The sequence below is a fragment of the Phyllobates terribilis genome, unplaced genomic scaffold (genome assembly GCF_046119375.1).
Source record: "Phyllobates terribilis strain yellow unplaced genomic scaffold, ASM4611937v1 Scaffold_11__3_contigs__length_659146591, whole genome shotgun sequence".
NCBI lineage: Eukaryota > Metazoa > Chordata > Amphibia > Anura > Dendrobatidae > Phyllobates > Phyllobates terribilis.
Window position 1 is genome coordinate 566,429,817 of NW_027362771.1, and position 18,335 is coordinate 566,448,151.

The window sequence follows — 18,335 nt, forward strand, 5'->3', positions numbered from 1 at the left end:
GTGCCGCTCTCCCCCTGCGTGTATGACCCGTGCAGTCGGTGCCGCTCTCCCCCTGCGTGTATGACCCGTGCAGTCGGTGCCGCTCTCCCCCTGCGTGTTTGACCCGTGCAGTCGGTGCCGCTCTCCCCCCTGCGTGTATGACCCGTGCAGTCGGTGCCGCTCTCCCCCCTGCGTGTATGACCCGTGCAGACGGTGCCGCTCTCCCCCCTGCGTGTATGACCCGTGCAGACGGTGCCGCTCTCCCCCCTGCGTGTATGACCCGTGCAGACGGTGCCGCTCTCCCCCCTGCGTGTATGACCCGTGCAGACGGTGCCGCTCTCCCCCCTGCGTGTATGACCCGTGCAGACGGTGCCGCTCTCCCCCCTGCGTGTATGACCCGTGCAGACGGTGCCGCTCTCCCCCCTGCGTGTATGACCCGTGCAGACGGTGCCGCTCTCCCCCCTGCGTGTATGACCCGTGCAGACGGTGCCGCTCTCCCCCCTGCGTGTATGACCCGTGCAGACGGTGCCGCTCTCCCCCCTGCGTGTATGACCCGTGCAGACGGTGCCGCTCTCCCCCCTGCGTGTATGACCCGTGCAGACGGTGCCGCTCTCCCCCCTGCGTGTATGACCCGTGCAGACGGTGCCGCTCTCCCCCCTGCGTGTATGACCCGTGCAGACGGTGCCGCTCTCCCCCCTGCGTGTATGACCCGTGCAGACGGTGCCGCTCTCCCCCCTGCGTGTATGACCCGTGCAGACGGTGCCGCTCTCCCCCCTGCGTGTATGACCCGTGCAGACGGTGCCGCTCTCCCCCCTGCGTGTATGACCCGTGCAGACGGTGCCGCTCTCCCCCCTGCGTGTATGACCCGTGCAGACGGTGCCGCTCTCCCCCCTGCGTGTATGACCCGTGCAGACGGTGCCGCTCTCCCCCCTGCGTGTATGACCCGTGCAGACGGTGCCGCTCTCCCCCCTGCGTGTATGACCCGTGCAGACGGTGCCGCTCTCCCCCCTGCGTGTATGACCCGTGCAGACGGTGCCGCTCTCCCCCTGTATATACAGTTATATGAAAAAGTTTGGGCACCCCTATTAATCTTAAGCTTAATGTTTTATAAAAATTTGTGTTTTTGCAACAGCTATTTCAGTTTGATATATGTAATAACTGTTGGACACAGTAATGTTTCTGCCTTGAAATGAGGTTTATTGTACTAACAGAAAATGTGCAATCTGCATTCAAACAAAATTTGACAGGTGCATAAGTATGGGCGCCCTTATCATTTTCTTGTTTTAAATACTCCTACCTACTTTTTACTGACTTACTAAAGCAATTTTTTAGGTTTTGTAACCTCATTGAGCTTTGAACTTCATAGCCAGGTGTATGCAATCATGAGAAAAGCTACTTAAAGTGGCCACTTGCAAGTTGTTCTCCTGTTTGAATCTCCTCTGAAGAGTGGCATCATGGGCTCCTCAAAACTACTGTCAAATGATCTGAAAACAAAGATTATTCAACATAGTTGTTCAGGGGAAGGATACAAAAAGCTGTCTCAGAGATTTAACCTGTCAGTTTCCACTGTGAGGAACATAGTAGGGAAATGGAAGAACACAGGGACAGTTCTTGTTAAGGCCAGAAGTGGCAGGCCAAGAAAAACATCAGAAAGGCAGAGAAGAAGAATGGTGAGATCAGTCAAGGACAATCCTCAGATTAAGATTAATTGGGGTGCCCAAACTTTTTCACATAACTGTATGACCCGTGCAGACGGTGCGGCTCTCCCCCTGTATATATGACCCGCGCAGACGGTGCGGCTCTCCCCCTGTATATATGACCCGTGCAGACGGTGCGGCTCTCCCCCTGTATGTATGACCCGTGCAGACGGTGCGGCTCTCCCCCTGTATGTATGACCCATGCAGACGGTGCGGCTCTCCCCCTGTATGTATGACCCGTGCAGACGGTGCGGCTCTCCCCCTGTATGTATGACCCGTGCAGACGGTGCGGCTCTCCCCCTGCATGTATGACCCGTGCAGACGGTGCGGCTCTCCCCCTGCATGTATGACCCGTGCAGACGGTGCCGCTCTCCCCCTGCATGTATGACCCGTGCAGACGGTGCCGCTCTCCCCCTGCATGTATGACCCGTGCAGACGGTGCCGCTCTCCCCCTGCATGTATGACCCGTGCAGACGGTGCCGCTCTCCCCCTGCATGTACAGCTGTATACATAGTGCGGAGGACGTGACAGTATTGAGAGTGCCCCCCGGCCGGTGACTCTCGCCAGGCTTCTCTCTTACATTTCTTATGTGCTTTACGTGTATTTTTTGCAGTGGTCGGGGAAGGGGTGGCCTGCTTAGCCGTCCCGTGCACTGGAATTTGGGGTATCTCAGTGGCCTTCCATTAATAGACGGTGTAAGCTCACTCTGCTCAGTGATAACGCTGTCATGTGTCACAATGACGCCTGTGCAGAAAGCACCGACGAATTCAGCGGCGCTGTACAGAGCCTGTCGCCCTTTATATTCGTTCACTCACTGGTAAAGGAGTCCATCACCCCCAGAGCGCCCATGATACCGATCACACAGGTACACAGGGGGCACTGTGAGGCTCATTACTGCAGTATGTATGGCAGGATTTTCCTGGCTGTGAAAAAGCATTTTAATTTATGTGCAGATGATGAGTCCTGTGTGCTCAGCTACATCCTGAAACTTCCATTATCCTGACTGATCGGCCCTGTGCGTAAGCACTGACACTGTGTATGTGTCATCGGGCTCTGCAGTGTCGGTGTGTGCACAGAAATCTATAGGGCAGGAGGATTCTTATAGTGGTTAGTTCCCCTATATAAGTGTAAGTAGTTTGTGTTTGGGGGTGTCGGACTCCCTTTAAGGCAGAGATGGGAAACTTCATGCCCAAGGGCTGTTTACTGCCCTCAATGTCCTTTTCTCTGGCTTCTGGGCAGATTCCTGGGGACCACAGTGCTTGGGCCAGCAGCTGTGTTTTGATGGCCACCGGCCCATTAATGTCTTCTTGCTCTATGAGCACTCACTCAGTGTTCACTACTGATTGCTGAGGCGCGTGCAATGAATGATTACGTCTTGACACCAGTGCCAGCGTCAGGACGCGCTTTGTGTGTGGAGTTAGTGCGCTATATGTACGGCCCCCAAACGATGGTATAAATAACCAAATGGCCCTTGGAAGAAAAAAGATTCCCCACCCCCGCCTTATCTATAGCTGACACTCTCTGAAGGGACACTATGGAGTGAAGGGGACACCTGCGTCTAGCAACCCGTTCAAGAGTGAAGGGTTCACATGCACCTTGCGTGGCTTGCTCAGGGGAAGAGGGGATGTCTCTGCCTTTTGACGCATTCAGAGGGTAAGGGGACACATCTGCCTGGCAACTCGCTCTGCTGGAAAGGGGATGCCCGCTCCTGGAAACCTGCTCAGGGTGGCACAGGACTGCTGCACCTAGGAACCTGCTCCAAGAGGAAAGGGGACAGCCGCGCCTGGGAACGTGCTCAGAGGGGAAAGGGGGCAGCCGCGCCTGGGAACGTGCTCAGAGGGGAAAGGGGGCAGCCGCGCCTGGGAACGTGCTCAGAGGGGAAAGGGGGCAGCCTCGCCTGGGAACGTGCTCAGAGGGGAAAGGGGGCAGCCGCGCCTGGGAACCTGCTCCAAGAGGAAAGGGGACAGCCGCGCCTGGGAACGTGCTCAGAGGGGAAAGGGGGCAGCCGCGCCTGGGAACGTGCTCAGAGGGGAAAGGGGGCAGCCGCGCTTGGGAACGTGCTCAGAGGGGAAAGGGGGCAGCCGCGCCTGGGAACGTGCTCAGAGGGGAAAGGGGGCAGCCGCGCCTGGGAACGTGCTCAGAGGGGAAAGGGGGCAGCCGCGCCTGGGAACGTGCTCAGAGGGGAAAGGGGGCAGCCGCGCCTGGGAACGTGCTCAGAGGGGAAAGGGGGCAGCCGCGCTTGGGAACGTGCTCAGAGGGGAAAGGGGGCAGCCGCGCTTGGGAACGTGCTCAGAGGGGAAAGGGGGCAGCCGCACCTGGGAACGTGCTCAGAGGGGAAAGGGTGTAGCCGCACCTGGGAACGTGCTCAGAGGGGAAACGGGGCAGCCGCGCCTGGGAACGTGCTCAGAGGGGAAAGGCTACGCCTGTCGTCCCATTCACAGAGGGAAGGGGACGCCTCTGCATGGCACACTGTGTAATTCCAAAGGACTCATAAGAGAACAGAGGTTGTTTGTGGTTAATGTTGAACCACATACTGAATATCGTCCTCCATTGCTTCATGATGTCCCACCTGTTGCAGCCTTCTTTTGTGTTTCCCAATCACAGGCAGGCCGCCCTGGAGGTCACAGCTAAGTATTGCCGCAATGAGCTGGAGGAGTACGGGACGTGTGTGAGCAGTAAGCCGGGAAGCTGGCAGCAGGACTGTCACGAGCAGAAAGTGAAGGTGGCGCAGTGTACTTCATCTCAGTGAGTAACTTTAAGAGATCAGGTCATTAAAGGGTTGTGCTCCCCGGACGCCCTCGTTTCCATCTTGTAGCTGTTCTATGTAGTATGGTGCAGTTTGACACCTTAGTGTAGGGCACGTCTCATGTGGGAAATTGTGTTTTCTTAAATTCTTTTTTACATTCGCACAACCTAAACGGGGATTGACCATTTGATAAAAAGGTAAAAAATAATATTTTTAAGTAGCTTAGACTGCTATGAATTAACCCTTTCTTGGCCAGTGTTGCAAAGTCCGAAAAACTGTAATTCTGGCGTTTAGATTTTTTTTTCTCATTGCGCAGTTTACCAATTGGGTTAATTAATTTTATATTTTGATAGAATTGGCCGTTTCTGAACCTAGCAATACTACGTCTTATTTTTTTTGTAATTAAATTTTTTTTGGGGGGGGGAGTGTATGGAAAAAGGGGAGTGATTTTGAAGTTTTATATTTAAAAAAAAAAACACTTTTATTTATTTTTTTTTCTCTGTATCCGATCACTTGTGCGATATACAGCAATACCACAGCACTGCTGTAAATAGCAAAAATCACGGTCTCTTGTGAGCGCCAGCCAAAAGTTGGTCGTTATCTTCAGCAGACCCCCTGGCCGTCATGGCAACTCACTGGCGGCACCCAGATTGTGTCACGGAGGCGACGATCAGGGATGACGCGGCCCCTTGCCGACGCGCTGTAGATGCCGCTGTCTGAGACAGATGATGGCTGAATATCACAGCCGTCATCTGCTGAGCCGCCAAAGTCAGGGAGCCGGCTAATAATGTGAGTGTGTCGTATGTCTGTAAGGGGTTAAAAAAAGAATAAAAATAAAAAATTCCCTCAGCTTCTGTTCCACGCTTGACACTGAAAATGTCCAATGACTGACTGAGGCGGAACACGACTGCCGCCAGGGCTTTCCTTAGGTGGTCGTGGCCGACATTTTGGTTTGGTGCACCGATTGGTCGCCATGGGTCAACATTTGTTACTTTTGATAACTGTGTTCAGTTTCCTTCGCTCTATATTCCATTTTTTTCCCTTCAGTCCTATAATACGGAAGATTCGTAGTCAATGTGCCGAACCCTTTGCGGCTTTCGAGCAATGTCTGAAACAAAACCAGACGGCGGTGGAAAACTGCTCCAAGCACGTTACCGAATTTCTTCAGTGTGCCGAGAGCGTGAAGGTGGCTGACCAGGTAATATATTGGCGTTCTATCAGACGGAGCCCACAGCTCGCCATCATTATATTCACCCCCCACGTTTCTGTCTTCACAGGTCCAGAACTGATCGCGGACACAGTGGTCCGGTGAGGACCTTACCCCATGTGCCTCATACAACTCTCATAGAGTGACCACTATGGTTTCATAGACGACCCATTAATGTACAGCCGGTGTTATAACGGGATAGATTTAGGCATTTCATACTACCCTTTTTGTTTTTATAGGCTAGTATTTATATTTTATGTGTAATTTATCCTGTTTCAAGGTGAAAATCCCCTTTTATACTTCTGCAAATCCATAATCTCTACAGGATCCTGTGTTAAATGTAATTGGGACAGATTTTCTATTGTTGTTTTGGGAATCATGGCAGAGAGAACAAACAGGCCTTGTTACCTAATAACAACCAATCACAGCACAGCTTTCATTTTCCCAGAGCAGTTTACGAAATAAAAGCTGACCTCTGATTGGTTGCTATGGGAAACGAGGCCTGTTCATCTCTAAGCCAGTTTTGATTAATAACACCTGCAATATCTACTCGGGAATTTTTGCCTCTGCTTATGTGATCCTCAGGTACAGTAACCGCCATAACTGGCAGATCTGTGATGTACTCCTTAAAGAAGCATGATGATATTTAAAGGGGTTGTCCAATGAAAACAAGTTATCACCTATGTGCTGAATAGCTGATAATTTACTGATCGATTGGTGTGGGGTCCTAGTGATTGAACCCCAAGCTACCAAATGGGGAACTTTTATCCCCATTACAAAATGGAGCCAACCCTTCCCCATTCATTCTCTGTGGGGCGGCTGGAAGAAGCCTCATAGGGAATGAATGGCGCAGCTGTCGAGCATTCCCACTGTCGCCCCGTTCTTATCATGGGTCGGACCCACTGATTGGTGATAACTTGTTTTTCACCGGACAACCCCTTTAATTATGCCTGACTAGTTTGAAGAGATACTGTAATGTAGAGCAAACTTGTAGGAATTAACCTTTTGCCATTGCAGTGGAAGTAACTTTATGGCGCATGGCTGATGATAATTTGTACTGTGCGTTTCCAGTATTCTCTTATTCTGAGATATGTTTTTAATTAATAAAATGGACGCTGCTGTGAGGCCCCCTGTAGGCTCCTGCACTCTACTGCATCTGTGCACCTCCTTACGTTCTCGTGTGTCCACGTTGTATAAACGTATACATTCACGAGATACAGGTTGTTAGGCCGTGTTCACACTTACTGAACTGAACTTACAGCCTCATATGTGTCTATGTGGCTCTAAGTTTGATTCGGGAGACCTGCAGTTGAATTTAGGTCTGTATACAGACCATGAAAGATGCCTGTGTGAACTCGGGCTTACATGCAAGTCAGCCAACCCCACACCGCTGACAGCAGAAGCGATTAACATTGATTATCTCATGGTTCTGATACTAAATGATGGAAGCTGGAAATATGGACAAGCGTAAGGATCTGAGCGACTATGACAAGAGCAAAATTCTAGATGACCTCACCAAATCGGCAGGTCTTGCGATGTCCTAGGAAAGGAGGATGAAATTTCAATTTTGCAGAATTACTGAAAATCGATGGGGGAAATCTAAATTGCGGAAAATAAATTGGTTGTAAATTATCTCCCTCTAAGGGGTTAATAAAATAGAAAAAAAAAGAAATATATTCCCTGATGCTGGTAATCCCATCAGCTCCTCTGTCTTCTTTCTGGGCCTCTGGTGCTGCCATTCTTCACTAGTCCCTATATAGTCATGTGGGGTGCAACACGTATAATTGACTTATATTAAATGCATTGCGCTGCACACGGTCACATGGGGTGCGACTATCGGATTCAAGGGGTTCCTATCTCAATATGTAGTATGTTTAATAATAATATTAGCAAATGCCTCCAATTAGAAATATAGTATAGTTCTTCTGATAAGGTATGTTGCTTACCCCCATGTGCAGGGCATTGCAGTAGCTTAGGTATCCATGGTTACAACCACTAGCAACTAGCTAACTGTCACTATATAAGTGGTCGTAACCATGGATACCTAAGCTACTGCAATGCCCTGAACATGGGGTAAGCGATATAGTGAATCAGGAGAACTACACTACCTTTCTAATTGGAGGTATTTGCTAATAATTTTTATTATTACACCTACTACACATTGGGATAGGATCTTGGAGATGGGAATACCCCTTTAATGTCAGTGATGAGCATGGGGCCTAATGAAGAACTACAATGCCATGGGCCTGGAAGAAAGTAGATCAAAGACAGCGGAGTCAATTGGAGAATCAGCATGAGTATAAGATTTATTTTTTTCTCAACCCGCCCCTGTGCGTGCTGGAATTCACTAGAATCTCTGGATTCTGTCAAATCTGAATTTTTGGGGTAATTTGTAAAAAGATGAATTAGTTATGGATAAAACCACTAGTGAATCTATTCATCAGTCAATACCTCCCAAATGTTGCCCAGTGTCATGGGCTCCTTAAGGCTACGTTCCCACGATGAGTTTTTGGTGAGTTGTTTTTTTTTTTACACTGCTTTGATTTGAAAAAATGCAATTAAACCATTTTATTTAATGGGTGGAGAAAATCTGCAACATCAAAAACTCACCGAAAGCTCATCGTGGAAATGTGAACATAGCCTTAGAACAAATTGCTGAAAAATCTATAGTTTTTCAATAGGTGTTAGAACACTCAGAGCATTGCAGCTTGCTGATTATGGGGCCGTTTATCTGCAGACCTGTAATCAGCACAGAAACATTATAAAAGCAGTCTGTGTTGCCTATAACAACAATCGGCACAATTATCATCTTATTTGAACAGTTTAAAAAAATGAAATCTGAGCTTTGATTGCTTGCTCGGGGCAAACTACTGTTTTTGGAGTTTCGATTAAATGGATCCCTGTGTTTGTAGTGAGAGAAGGTTGTACATTTAGGGGAACGCGGCGCATACACCATCATCTGAATAAATGTAGACTGTTGCTAATGAGCAACTGGCAGAATCATGAATCCCGCCTGAAGTTTTGCACTTACCCTTTATTATAATCTATTGGATATATGGACACAGCCAATTTGACAGTAAGGCTACGTTCCCACGATTAGCTTTTGGTGAGTTTTTGATGTTGCAGATTTTCTGCACCCATGACGTGAAATAGGTTATGCTAAAGAGTGAATAAATCGCTCGCCGTACAGTAAATGACTTTGTATGCAATAGGTGATGTTTCATATGCTGCTGACCGTCAGGAAATTAGTCCCAAGAAAAAGTAAAGTTGAACGGTACATAAAAAAAATAGATAAAATCGTAATATTTGATTCCGACTAAGCGCGCACATAGTGCCAGAAACGCGTCGGAGTGTTTTTCTATCACCAGCTTGTGGATTTCAATTGTTTGATATTTATGGAATAACAATTGAAGATGTTATCTATTTTTTTAGATGTGCCGTTAAACTTTACTTTTTCTTGGACTAAGTAAAATAGGTTATTTGCATTTTTTTAAAAATACGCAGCGTAAAAAAACTCACCAGAAACTCATCGTGGGAACGTAGCCTAAGTAATGAGAACCCCACCTATTTTTGGTATTGTGGGGATCCTTCTAATTAACTCTCATTCTCTCATCACTTTGTTACAGGTCTCGTTGTTATAATCAGGGCTGTGGAGTTGGTGTCCATTTTGGTGTAGTCTGTATACAATGGACTTATTTCTAAAATATATAATAAATTGGTACAGTAGTTCAATGCAGGATGTGCTGTAAATGTTTTCATAAGAATTTGGGAAAGTTATGAAATGTCCTATAAATGTCTGTTCTGTTCCTGATCTAAGTTTAGATGAATCTGTGCTGCACTTTATGTACTTGCTCAGTAGTGAGGCAGGGCTATGGAGTCAGGGAAATTGAGGAGTTAGTCGGAGGTTTTGCTTACCCGACTCCACAGCCCTAATAGAGTAGCAGTGTGTCTCTCCAATGATTTCACAGCAGTAGTGTCATGGGTGTGTCAGGTTTGACAGACAGTCATTCTGGATCCGGCTGTAGAAGGTAGCTGCGCTTGGCCTTGCAGACACCTTCTTGATCCTTTCATCATCCCTCCCTCTCTAGGACACAGCTGTGATCGCGAGCGACCTTCTGCTGCTTATTAACACCCCCTTGCTGAATCTTTAAATACACTCAGTTTCTCCAAAGAGTTGCTGGTGATAGAGTTAATTCCTCTGTTCAGGTCTGGAATTCTTGCAGTCGGCTGGATTCTTCTTGGAGTTCCTTTTGTGGATTGTAGTCGTTATCTTTCTGGTGTTTTCTCAAAGCTAAGTGTATCCCCTTGTCTGTTTCCCTTGTTTGTCTTTAGTTGCAGTGGGGCTGACTAATGCTGACCCCTTCCCCTCCCTATCTAGGGCCTAGCTCTAGGGACAGCCAGGGCTAAGGTATCCTACTCGGCGATAGGTGTGGAACCTATTTAGGGACAATAGAGGAGTCAGGGTGCTGTTAGATCTGCCTAGGGGTCTCCACTCCCCCTTTCCCTAGTCGCTGGGCTTCTCCCCCTTTTCCCATCGGCGTACGCAGGGTTCTTTCCATACCTATCATGACAAGTAGCCGCATGTTCTCTGACCTCCATTATCTACTCTTAGGTTAAAAATAAGGAAAGGAAGTCATCTAAATTTAAACGGAAACCCACCATGTTGAAAGTGGTCTATGATCTGCAGGCAAGAATTTAAAGAGCAAGAGGAGCTGGTCAGATTAATATACATTGTTGTAGGAAAAGTTTCAGTAAAACTTGTATTTTTTCACTGAAATCCCTGGTCTTAGAATGCATAGGAGTCCAGTGGGTGTTCCTACTAGTGATTAACAGAAGTTACTGTATGACTTTGCATGGAGATAGTTGTCAATTACTAGTAGGACCACCCACTGGACTCCTATGCATTCAAAGACCAGGGATTTAAATTCTTAAAATTTAAGTTTTGCTGCAACTTTTCCAACAAACCTATATATCATTCTGCTCAGCTTCTCCATTTCTATACCATGCAGAATTATCTTTGGCACAAGGGATGATCCAAAAAATGTTGCCGTGAGTGATGCTTTTATTACAAAAGATTTGACAATGCATACGAATACATGAAACTGACTTTGAACTATACAGTCTTCAAGGATATCTGTGTACAGACTATATAATGATATATTGAACAGTAATAAAATCAAGCCAAATATTTACTTGGTATAGTAGAACCCATATACGCCCATGTTTCTATTTCTATATATTTAAATACACTGCTCAAAAAAAATAAACACATCCTAGATCTGAATGAAATATTCTCATTGAATACTTTGTTCTGTACAAAATCACACAAAAAATCATCAATGGAAATCAAATTTATTAACCAATGGAGGCTTGGATTTGGAGGCACCCCCAAAATTAAAGTGGAAAAACACACTACAGGCTGATCCAACTTTGATGTAATGTCCTTAAAACAAGTCAAAATGAGGCTGAGTATTGTGTGTGGCCTCCACGTGCCTGTATGACCTCCCTACAATGCCTGGGCATGCTCCTGATGAGGTTGCGGATGGTCTCCTGTGGGATCTCCTCCCAGACTTGGACTAAAGCATCCGCCAACTCCTGGACAGTCTGTGGTGCAATGTGACGTTGGTGGATGGAGCGAGACATGATGTCCCAGATGTGCTCAATCGCATTCAGGTCTGGGGAACGGGCGGGCCAGTCCATAGCTTCAATGCCTTCATCTTGCAGGAACTGTTGACACACTCCAGCCACATGAGGTCTGGCATTGTCCTGCATCCTGCTGTGCGGTCCTCCAAAGAAATGCCACCCCACACCATTACTGACCCACTGCCAAACCAGTCACGCTGAAGGATGTTGCAGGCAGCAGATCGCTCTCCACGGCGTCTCCAGACTCAGTCACGTCTGTCACATGTGCTCAGTGTGAACCTGCTTTCATCTGTGAAGAGCACAGGGCGCCAGTGGCAACTTTGCCAATCCTGGTGTTCTGTGGCAAATGCCAAGCGTCCTGCACGATGTTGGGCTGTGAGCACAACCCCCATCTGTGGACGTCGGGCCCTCATACCACCCTCATGGAATTGGTTTCTAACCGTTTGTGCAGACACATGCACATTTATGGCCTGCTGGAGGTCATTTTGCAGGGCTCTGGCAGTGCTCCTCCTGTCCCTCCTTGCACAAAGGCGGAGGTAGCGGTCCTGCTGCTGGGTTGTTTCCCTCCTACGGCCCCCTCCACGTCTCCTGGTAGCACCTCCAGTCTCTGGACTCTGTGCTGACAGACACAGCAAACCTTCTTGCCACAGCTCGCATTGATGTGCCATCCTGGAAGAGATCCCACAGGAGACCATCCGCAACCTCATCAGGAGCATGCCCAGGCGTTGTAGGGAGGTCATACAGGCACGTGAAGGCCACACACAATACTGAGCCTCATCTGGAGCATGCCCAGGCGTTGTAGGGAGGTCATACAGGCACGTGGAGGCCACACACAATACTCAGCCTCATCAGGAGCATGCCCAGGCGTTGTAGGGAGGTCATACAGGCACGTGGAGGCCACACACAATACTGAGCCTCATTTTGACTTGTTTTAAGGACATTACATCAAAGTTGGATCAGCCTGCAGTGTGTTTTTCCACTTTAATTTTGGGGGTGCCTCCAAATCCAGGCCTCCATTGGTTAATAAATTTGATTTCCATTGATGATTTTTGTGTGATTTTGTTGTCAGCACATTCAACTTTGTACAGAACAAAGTATTCAATGAGAATATTTCATTCATTCAGATCTAGGATGTGTTATTTCAGTGTTCCCTTTATTTTTTTGAGCAGTGTATATACAGTCATGGCCGAAAGTGTTGGCACCCTTGAAATTGTTCCAGAAAATCAAGTATTTCTCCCAGAATATTATTGCAATTACCATATTTTGTTATAGACATGTTTGCTTCCTTTGTGAGTGTTGGAACAACACAAAAAAAACTGAAAAAAAGGCAAATTGGTCATAATTTCACACAAAAGCCCAAAAATGGACCGGACAAAATTGTTGGCACCCTCAGCTTAATATTTGGTTGCGCACCCTTGGAATAAATATCTGCAATCAGTCGCTTCCTATAACCATCAACAAGCTTCATACACCTCTCAGCTGGAATTTTGGACGACTCTTCTATTGCAAAGTCGGCTCTCCTATTCTTTTTAACTGTATTAAGATGTTTCATTTTGATGCAACAATTGAGCCAAGAATATGGACTTGTATGAACAGATATCACACGTTTTTACTGATCGGAGCCAATTAATATGACAGTAATCAGATATGTCCTAAGTTGTTTTTTTTTAGATCATAGAAGGATCTGAATTGCATCTTAATTATTATTTTTTAATTTGTACAAAGGGAAAATCCAACTAAAATGATCTTCTGATATAAGATGGCTTTGGTCTGTCTTCTTGGCCTGCCCGTTATTTATAGAGGAGCTTTATACAGCTCTAAACCCCCTTGGCACTGCTCAGAGTTTTGTAACCAGAAGTATGGCATAAGATTCACATGAATGACAGCAATGTCCAAGCTAGGTGGGAGCGTAGCCTGTATGGTGCCCCCCCGAGTTCTACTTCATGTAATGCTATATGGCTGAATTTCTAGCCCAACCCTGCAATTTTGTCAGAACTTCCTAACCATCTAAGGCCGGTTTCACACATCCGAGCTGAATGTGCATTTGTATGGGAGAGTTGGAAGGAACAGATATCAGCCAGCAGAGTATTTGGCCACCAACTTTTAGATGTGTTTGGCCAACTCTAGTGTCTATTTGCTTTACTGCTGCTCTTATGTCCATGTTCCTCTTGAGGGACACAGCTGTTTCTCTTTTGCAATAGGCTTGGAAGAAGTAATAAATAATTGGTTGCAAAAAGAAAAAAATCAAGATGTTTCTGCCCGGTTTCAAACCGGAGACCTTTCGCGTGTTAGGCGAACGTGATAACCACTACACTACAGAAACCTTTCTAAATGATGTGTTTGCACACCATGTGTGCAGGTGACTATTTTATTTTTCTACTAGCCTACATACCTAACTACTTATTGTCCATTGGTTTTTTTTTGCCTTTTCAGATCACTTTCATGTCAGCAGCCTGAGAATGGTGAGAACTATAATATAACCTGTATATATGTCAAGCATTCAGTGTCGTTAGTTGGGTAATGTTGTCAGAAATGTTTGTACTAGTATAACATAGAACTGTAGTCACAAAACCAATATGTGGGATATGGTTCAATAATTATAAACTGTTTGAATATTAAAGGAGTTGTCCACTACTCGGACAGCCTTTTCTCACTATATAGCCACCCCGGTAAAATAAAAATTGCCAGTCTAACCTCCGGTGTATCGTTCCAGTGACACGAGTGCCGGTTATCCCGGGGCTTGCGTGACGTTGTTATTAGTGTTGAGTGAATTTGTTCGACATTTCACATTCGTGTTCGGGGTTCCGACTTGTTCGCGAAAAAATAGGGTCCGCCCACGAATATCCCTAATTTGCAATGCTGTCACGCAGATGCGTGACAGCGTGGCAAATCAGGGATGTTTGTCGGCGGAGCTGATTTTTTTGGGCGCGCAATCAAGCAGGAACCCCGAATACGAACATGAATTTGAAATGCCAAATAAATTCACTCAACACAAGTTGTTATGCCACATGAGCCCTGCAGCCAATCTGCAGCCGCTTCACTCGCTTCTTTTGGATGAAACTAACCTCTTAAAGAAGTGAGCGCTGCTTATGCTCCCTGACTTCTTCTGGATATCAGTTGATTGGCTGCAGGGCTCATATGACCAAGTGTCACGGGAGACCAGACGCTGATGTTGATGAAATGGCACCAGTACAGGAAGTGCATATAGGCTTTCATTATTTTACATGGTGGGACATAGTGATAGAGAAGTGTTTTTTTGAGTAGAGGACAACCCCTTTAATGTATTGATCTCAGAACTGCTTCCCACTTTTTCAGGATGATAAAATCCATATACACATTAGATAAACTGAATCTGAACCCTAGAATCAGACGACCATTTTATTGTGTTTCGGGGGCTTCCAACTCTTCCTCCGACAGATCATGTCAGGGGAAAGAAGTTCAACTGCTGACCCTTTTGTTGGGCAAGGAGTAGTCTGGAAGTGGCTCCTTCGTAAAGAACACTTAACTGAACAACACAATCTCCAACCATATATGACTATAAGGCTGTGTGCCCACTATGCGTTTTTTAAGCGTTTCTGGAGCGGCAATTCCGCACATTAGAACGCGCCAATTATGTAAGTACAGATGCAGTCTTGCGTAATTGGTGCGTTCTAATGCAAGTCAATGGCGGCGAAAACGCAGCACTTCCGCAAAATTAATGGACATGTTGCGGATTTTTGAGCGCAGCATAAACGCTGCGGAAAAATCCGCAGCATGGGCATTGAAAGTGCGGAATTGCATAGGGGACCATGGCAGAAGGCTTACCATGCGTTTCCCAAGCGTTTACGCTGCGGAAAATTCCCAGCAAAAACGCTTGAAAAATGCATCGTGGGCACACAGCCTTATGGTTCCTTTAATGTCTCCAAACCGTTGACTCAGACAATTACGGTAATTCTATAGCTAAAAATTGCGAATGAGTGCTGACCGCCTGCGATGTGTGCATTTGTCAGACCAAAACCAATCTGGGGTCCTGGACTTGGCATCGGGACTATCCTCTGCGGCCTCCCCCTGCTGCACTCTTCCCATTGATTTTTGCCAAGATGCACTCTTTATATATATATATGCTCTGTTTACTCATTTTGTCTGCTACATATTGTGAACTTGTCTAGATGTACTCTGCATCTTGTCTAGATGTACTCTGCATCTTGTCTAGATGTACTCTGCATCTTGTCTAGATGTACTCTGCATCTTGTCTGGATGTACTCTGCATCATGTCTGGATGTACTCTGCATCATGTCTGGATGTACTCTGCATCATGTCTGGATGTACTCTGCATCATGTCTGGATGTACTCTGCATCATGTCTGGATGTACTCTGCATCTTGTCTGGATGTACTCTGCATCATGTCTGGATGTACTCTGCATCATGTCTGGATGTACTCTGCATCATGTCTGGATGTACTCTGCATCTTGTCTGGATGTACTCTGCATCTTGTCTGGATGTACTCTGCATCATGTCTGGATGTACTCTGCATCATGTCTGGATGTACTCTGCATCATGTCTGGATGTACTCTGCATCATGTCTGGATGTACTCTGCATCATGTCTGGATGTACTCTGCATCTTGTCTGGATGTACTCTGCATCTTGTCTGGATGTACTCTGCATCTTGTCTGGATGTACTCTGCATCTTGTCTGGATGTACTCTGCATCATGTCTGGATGTACTCTGCATCATGTCTGGATGTACTCTGCATCATGTCTGGATGTACTCTGCATCATGTCTGGATGTACTCTGCATCATGTCTGGATGTACTCTACATCATGTCTGGATGTACTCTGCATCATGTCTGGATGTACTCTACATCATGTCTGGATGTACTCTGCATCTTGTCTAGCTGTACTCTTTATACATTGGCTCTAATTTTTCTATAGTGTCTAGGTATTTTCCCTTACCTTGATATCAATAATATATATTAATTTTTACATCATCACTGTTTACATGTCTCATATTTAGCTTCTTTAAGAGGCTTTACATTCTTTATTTGGTGGAGAATTTTTTAGTGGGTTAATATTTATTTAAAAAAACCTGTTTCTGCCCGGTTTCGAACCGGGGACCTTTCGCGTGTGAGGCGAACGTGATAACCACTACACTACAGAAACTTCTTGGTTGCCATCTTGATGAGACTGTACTACTTCCCCGTACGTTAAGGCTGTGTCCTGTCTTCCAGTGACTCTCAGTTCGATGTCTTTTCTCAATTAATGAAATAATTCTCTTCATGTAATCTGATATAGAACCCACAACTTGTATCATTGCAGGCAGCAGCTAAACTTACAAGAATGGAGGGATTTTTTTTTTACTTGAAGCTGCATTGCAGGCTCAGAACCCATTCTTCCAGTCTGTAGATGTTTTTCTGTTTCCTTGAGGGTAGTAGATCAATGGACCTTACTCAGACTCGGCTGGCCCCCCACCATGTGAATACCTTTAATTATCTGAGCCATATTTATTACATTTCCATTTTTTGGCTGAAGAGGCATTTCCCACCAACACCTCGCCCATATCAGCATAGTTGGCCAGGACTGGCGTGTAAACACTACTGCAATATTTTTTTGCGGAACTTCAACAACAATTTAGGAATTGTTTTTATTTCTTTTACATCATTCATCTGTTGTACATGTGATAAGACAATTTTATTTTTTGGGTCGGTACGATTACAGAGATGAGTTCATTTGTTTTTTTTTATGTTCGTCATTGTGGGCTGTCTTTGGGGTTTCCAGATGTTTTCGGCTGATTCATCAATTGCGGCTTTTTCAAAAGTGTACTTCATTCTTCCTCACTGGAGTGATTTTATGTATGCCTGTTTTTTTTTTCCCAACAGTTTAGTTGAACATGAGGCTTTTTGATATAAAAAGTTGCAAAAAGTTCAAATTCAGAATTTGACGCAAAAAAAAAATCAACTGATGCAAGACAAATAAGTGACTTAAAAAACCCGCTAATGATGAATTGAGCACAATGTTTTCAAGGATTCTTTTGGCCATGCTGGATTTCTCCTCTTTGTGGATTTTAATAAATCTGGTGCAGTAAAGAACTAGCTGTCCTCACATGTTAAATTGTTTTTTTTTTTTTTCTTATTCTTTTTTTTTTAGATACATCTTTCTTTATAAGAGCTTGAGCTTTTGTCACTCATGCATCTTTGAAAAGAAGGATATAGAAAAAATTATAAAAGAAGAAAAAAAAAAAAACAACTGTTTCTGCCCGGTTTCGAACCGGGGACCTTTCGCGTGTGAGGCGAACGTGATAACCACTACACTACAGAAACTTCTTGGTTGCCATCTTGATGAGACTGTACTACTTCCCCGTACGTTAAGGCTGTGTCCTGTCTTCCAGTGACTCTCAGTTCGATGTCTTTTCTCAATTAATGAAATAATTCTCTTCATGTAATCTGATATAGAACCCACAACTTGTATCATTGCAGGCAGCAGCTAAACTTACAAGAATGGAGGGATTTTTTTTTTACTTGAAGCTGCATTGCAGGCTCAGAACCCATTCTTCCAGTCTGTAGATGTTTTTCTGTTTCCTTGAGGGTAGTAGATCAATGGACCTTACTCAGACTCGGCTGGCCCCCCACCATGTGAATACCTTTAATTATCTGAGCCATATTTATTACATTTCCATTTTTTGGCTGAAGAGGCATTTCCCACCAACACCTCGCCCATATCAGCATAGTTGGCCAGGACTGGCGTGTAAACACTACTGCAATATTTTTTTGCGGAACTTCAACAACAATTTAGGAATTGTTTTTATTTCTTTTACATCATTCATCTGTTGTACATGTGATAAGACAATTTTATTTTTTGGGTCGGTACGATTACAGAGATGAGTTCATTTGTTTTTTTTTATGTTCGTCATTGTGGGCTGTCTTTGGGGTTTCCAGATGTTTTCGGCTGATTCATCAATTGCGGCTTTTTCAAAAGTGTACTTCATTCTTCCTCACTGGAGTGATTTTATGTATGCCTGTTTTTTTTTTCCCAACAGTTTAGTTGAACATGAGGCTTTTTGATATAAAAAGTTGCAAAAAGTTCAAAT

At 45.5% G+C, this 18,335-nt stretch overlaps 1 protein-coding gene and 3 non-coding genes across 7 annotated transcripts in view; 1 reads left to right on the forward strand and 3 right to left on the reverse strand.

The window, feature by feature from the left end:
• CHCHD5 (coiled-coil-helix-coiled-coil-helix domain containing 5) overlaps positions 1 to 17,307 on the forward strand; it is a 24,258-nt gene extending 6,951 nt beyond the window's left edge. For 2 of the 4 annotated variants that reach the window (XM_073654134.1, XM_073654133.1), the window contains exons 3-5: positions 4,281 to 4,421; positions 5,470 to 5,620; positions 5,700 to 9,247. In XM_073654134.1, coding sequence (XP_073510235.1) covers positions 4,281 to 4,421; positions 5,470 to 5,620; positions 5,700 to 5,711 — 304 coding nt within the window. In that variant the 3' untranslated portion in view covers positions 5,712 to 9,247. The other 2 variants (XM_073654136.1, XM_073654135.1) reach the window with 2 other exon arrangements.
• Positions 13,523 to 13,595, reverse strand: TRNAV-AAC (transfer RNA valine (anticodon AAC)). Its single transcript has one exon. It is a non-coding gene; the product is annotated as a tRNA-Val (tRNA).
• TRNAV-CAC (transfer RNA valine (anticodon CAC)) lies at positions 16,339 to 16,411 on the reverse strand. Its single transcript has one exon. It is a non-coding gene; the product is annotated as a tRNA-Val (tRNA).
• Positions 17,308 to 17,495: 188 nt separating the features above from the next.
• On the reverse strand, positions 17,496 to 17,568 carry TRNAV-CAC (transfer RNA valine (anticodon CAC)). The gene has a single exon. It is a non-coding gene; the product is annotated as a tRNA-Val (tRNA).
• Positions 17,569 to 18,335: the final 767 nt, after the last annotated feature.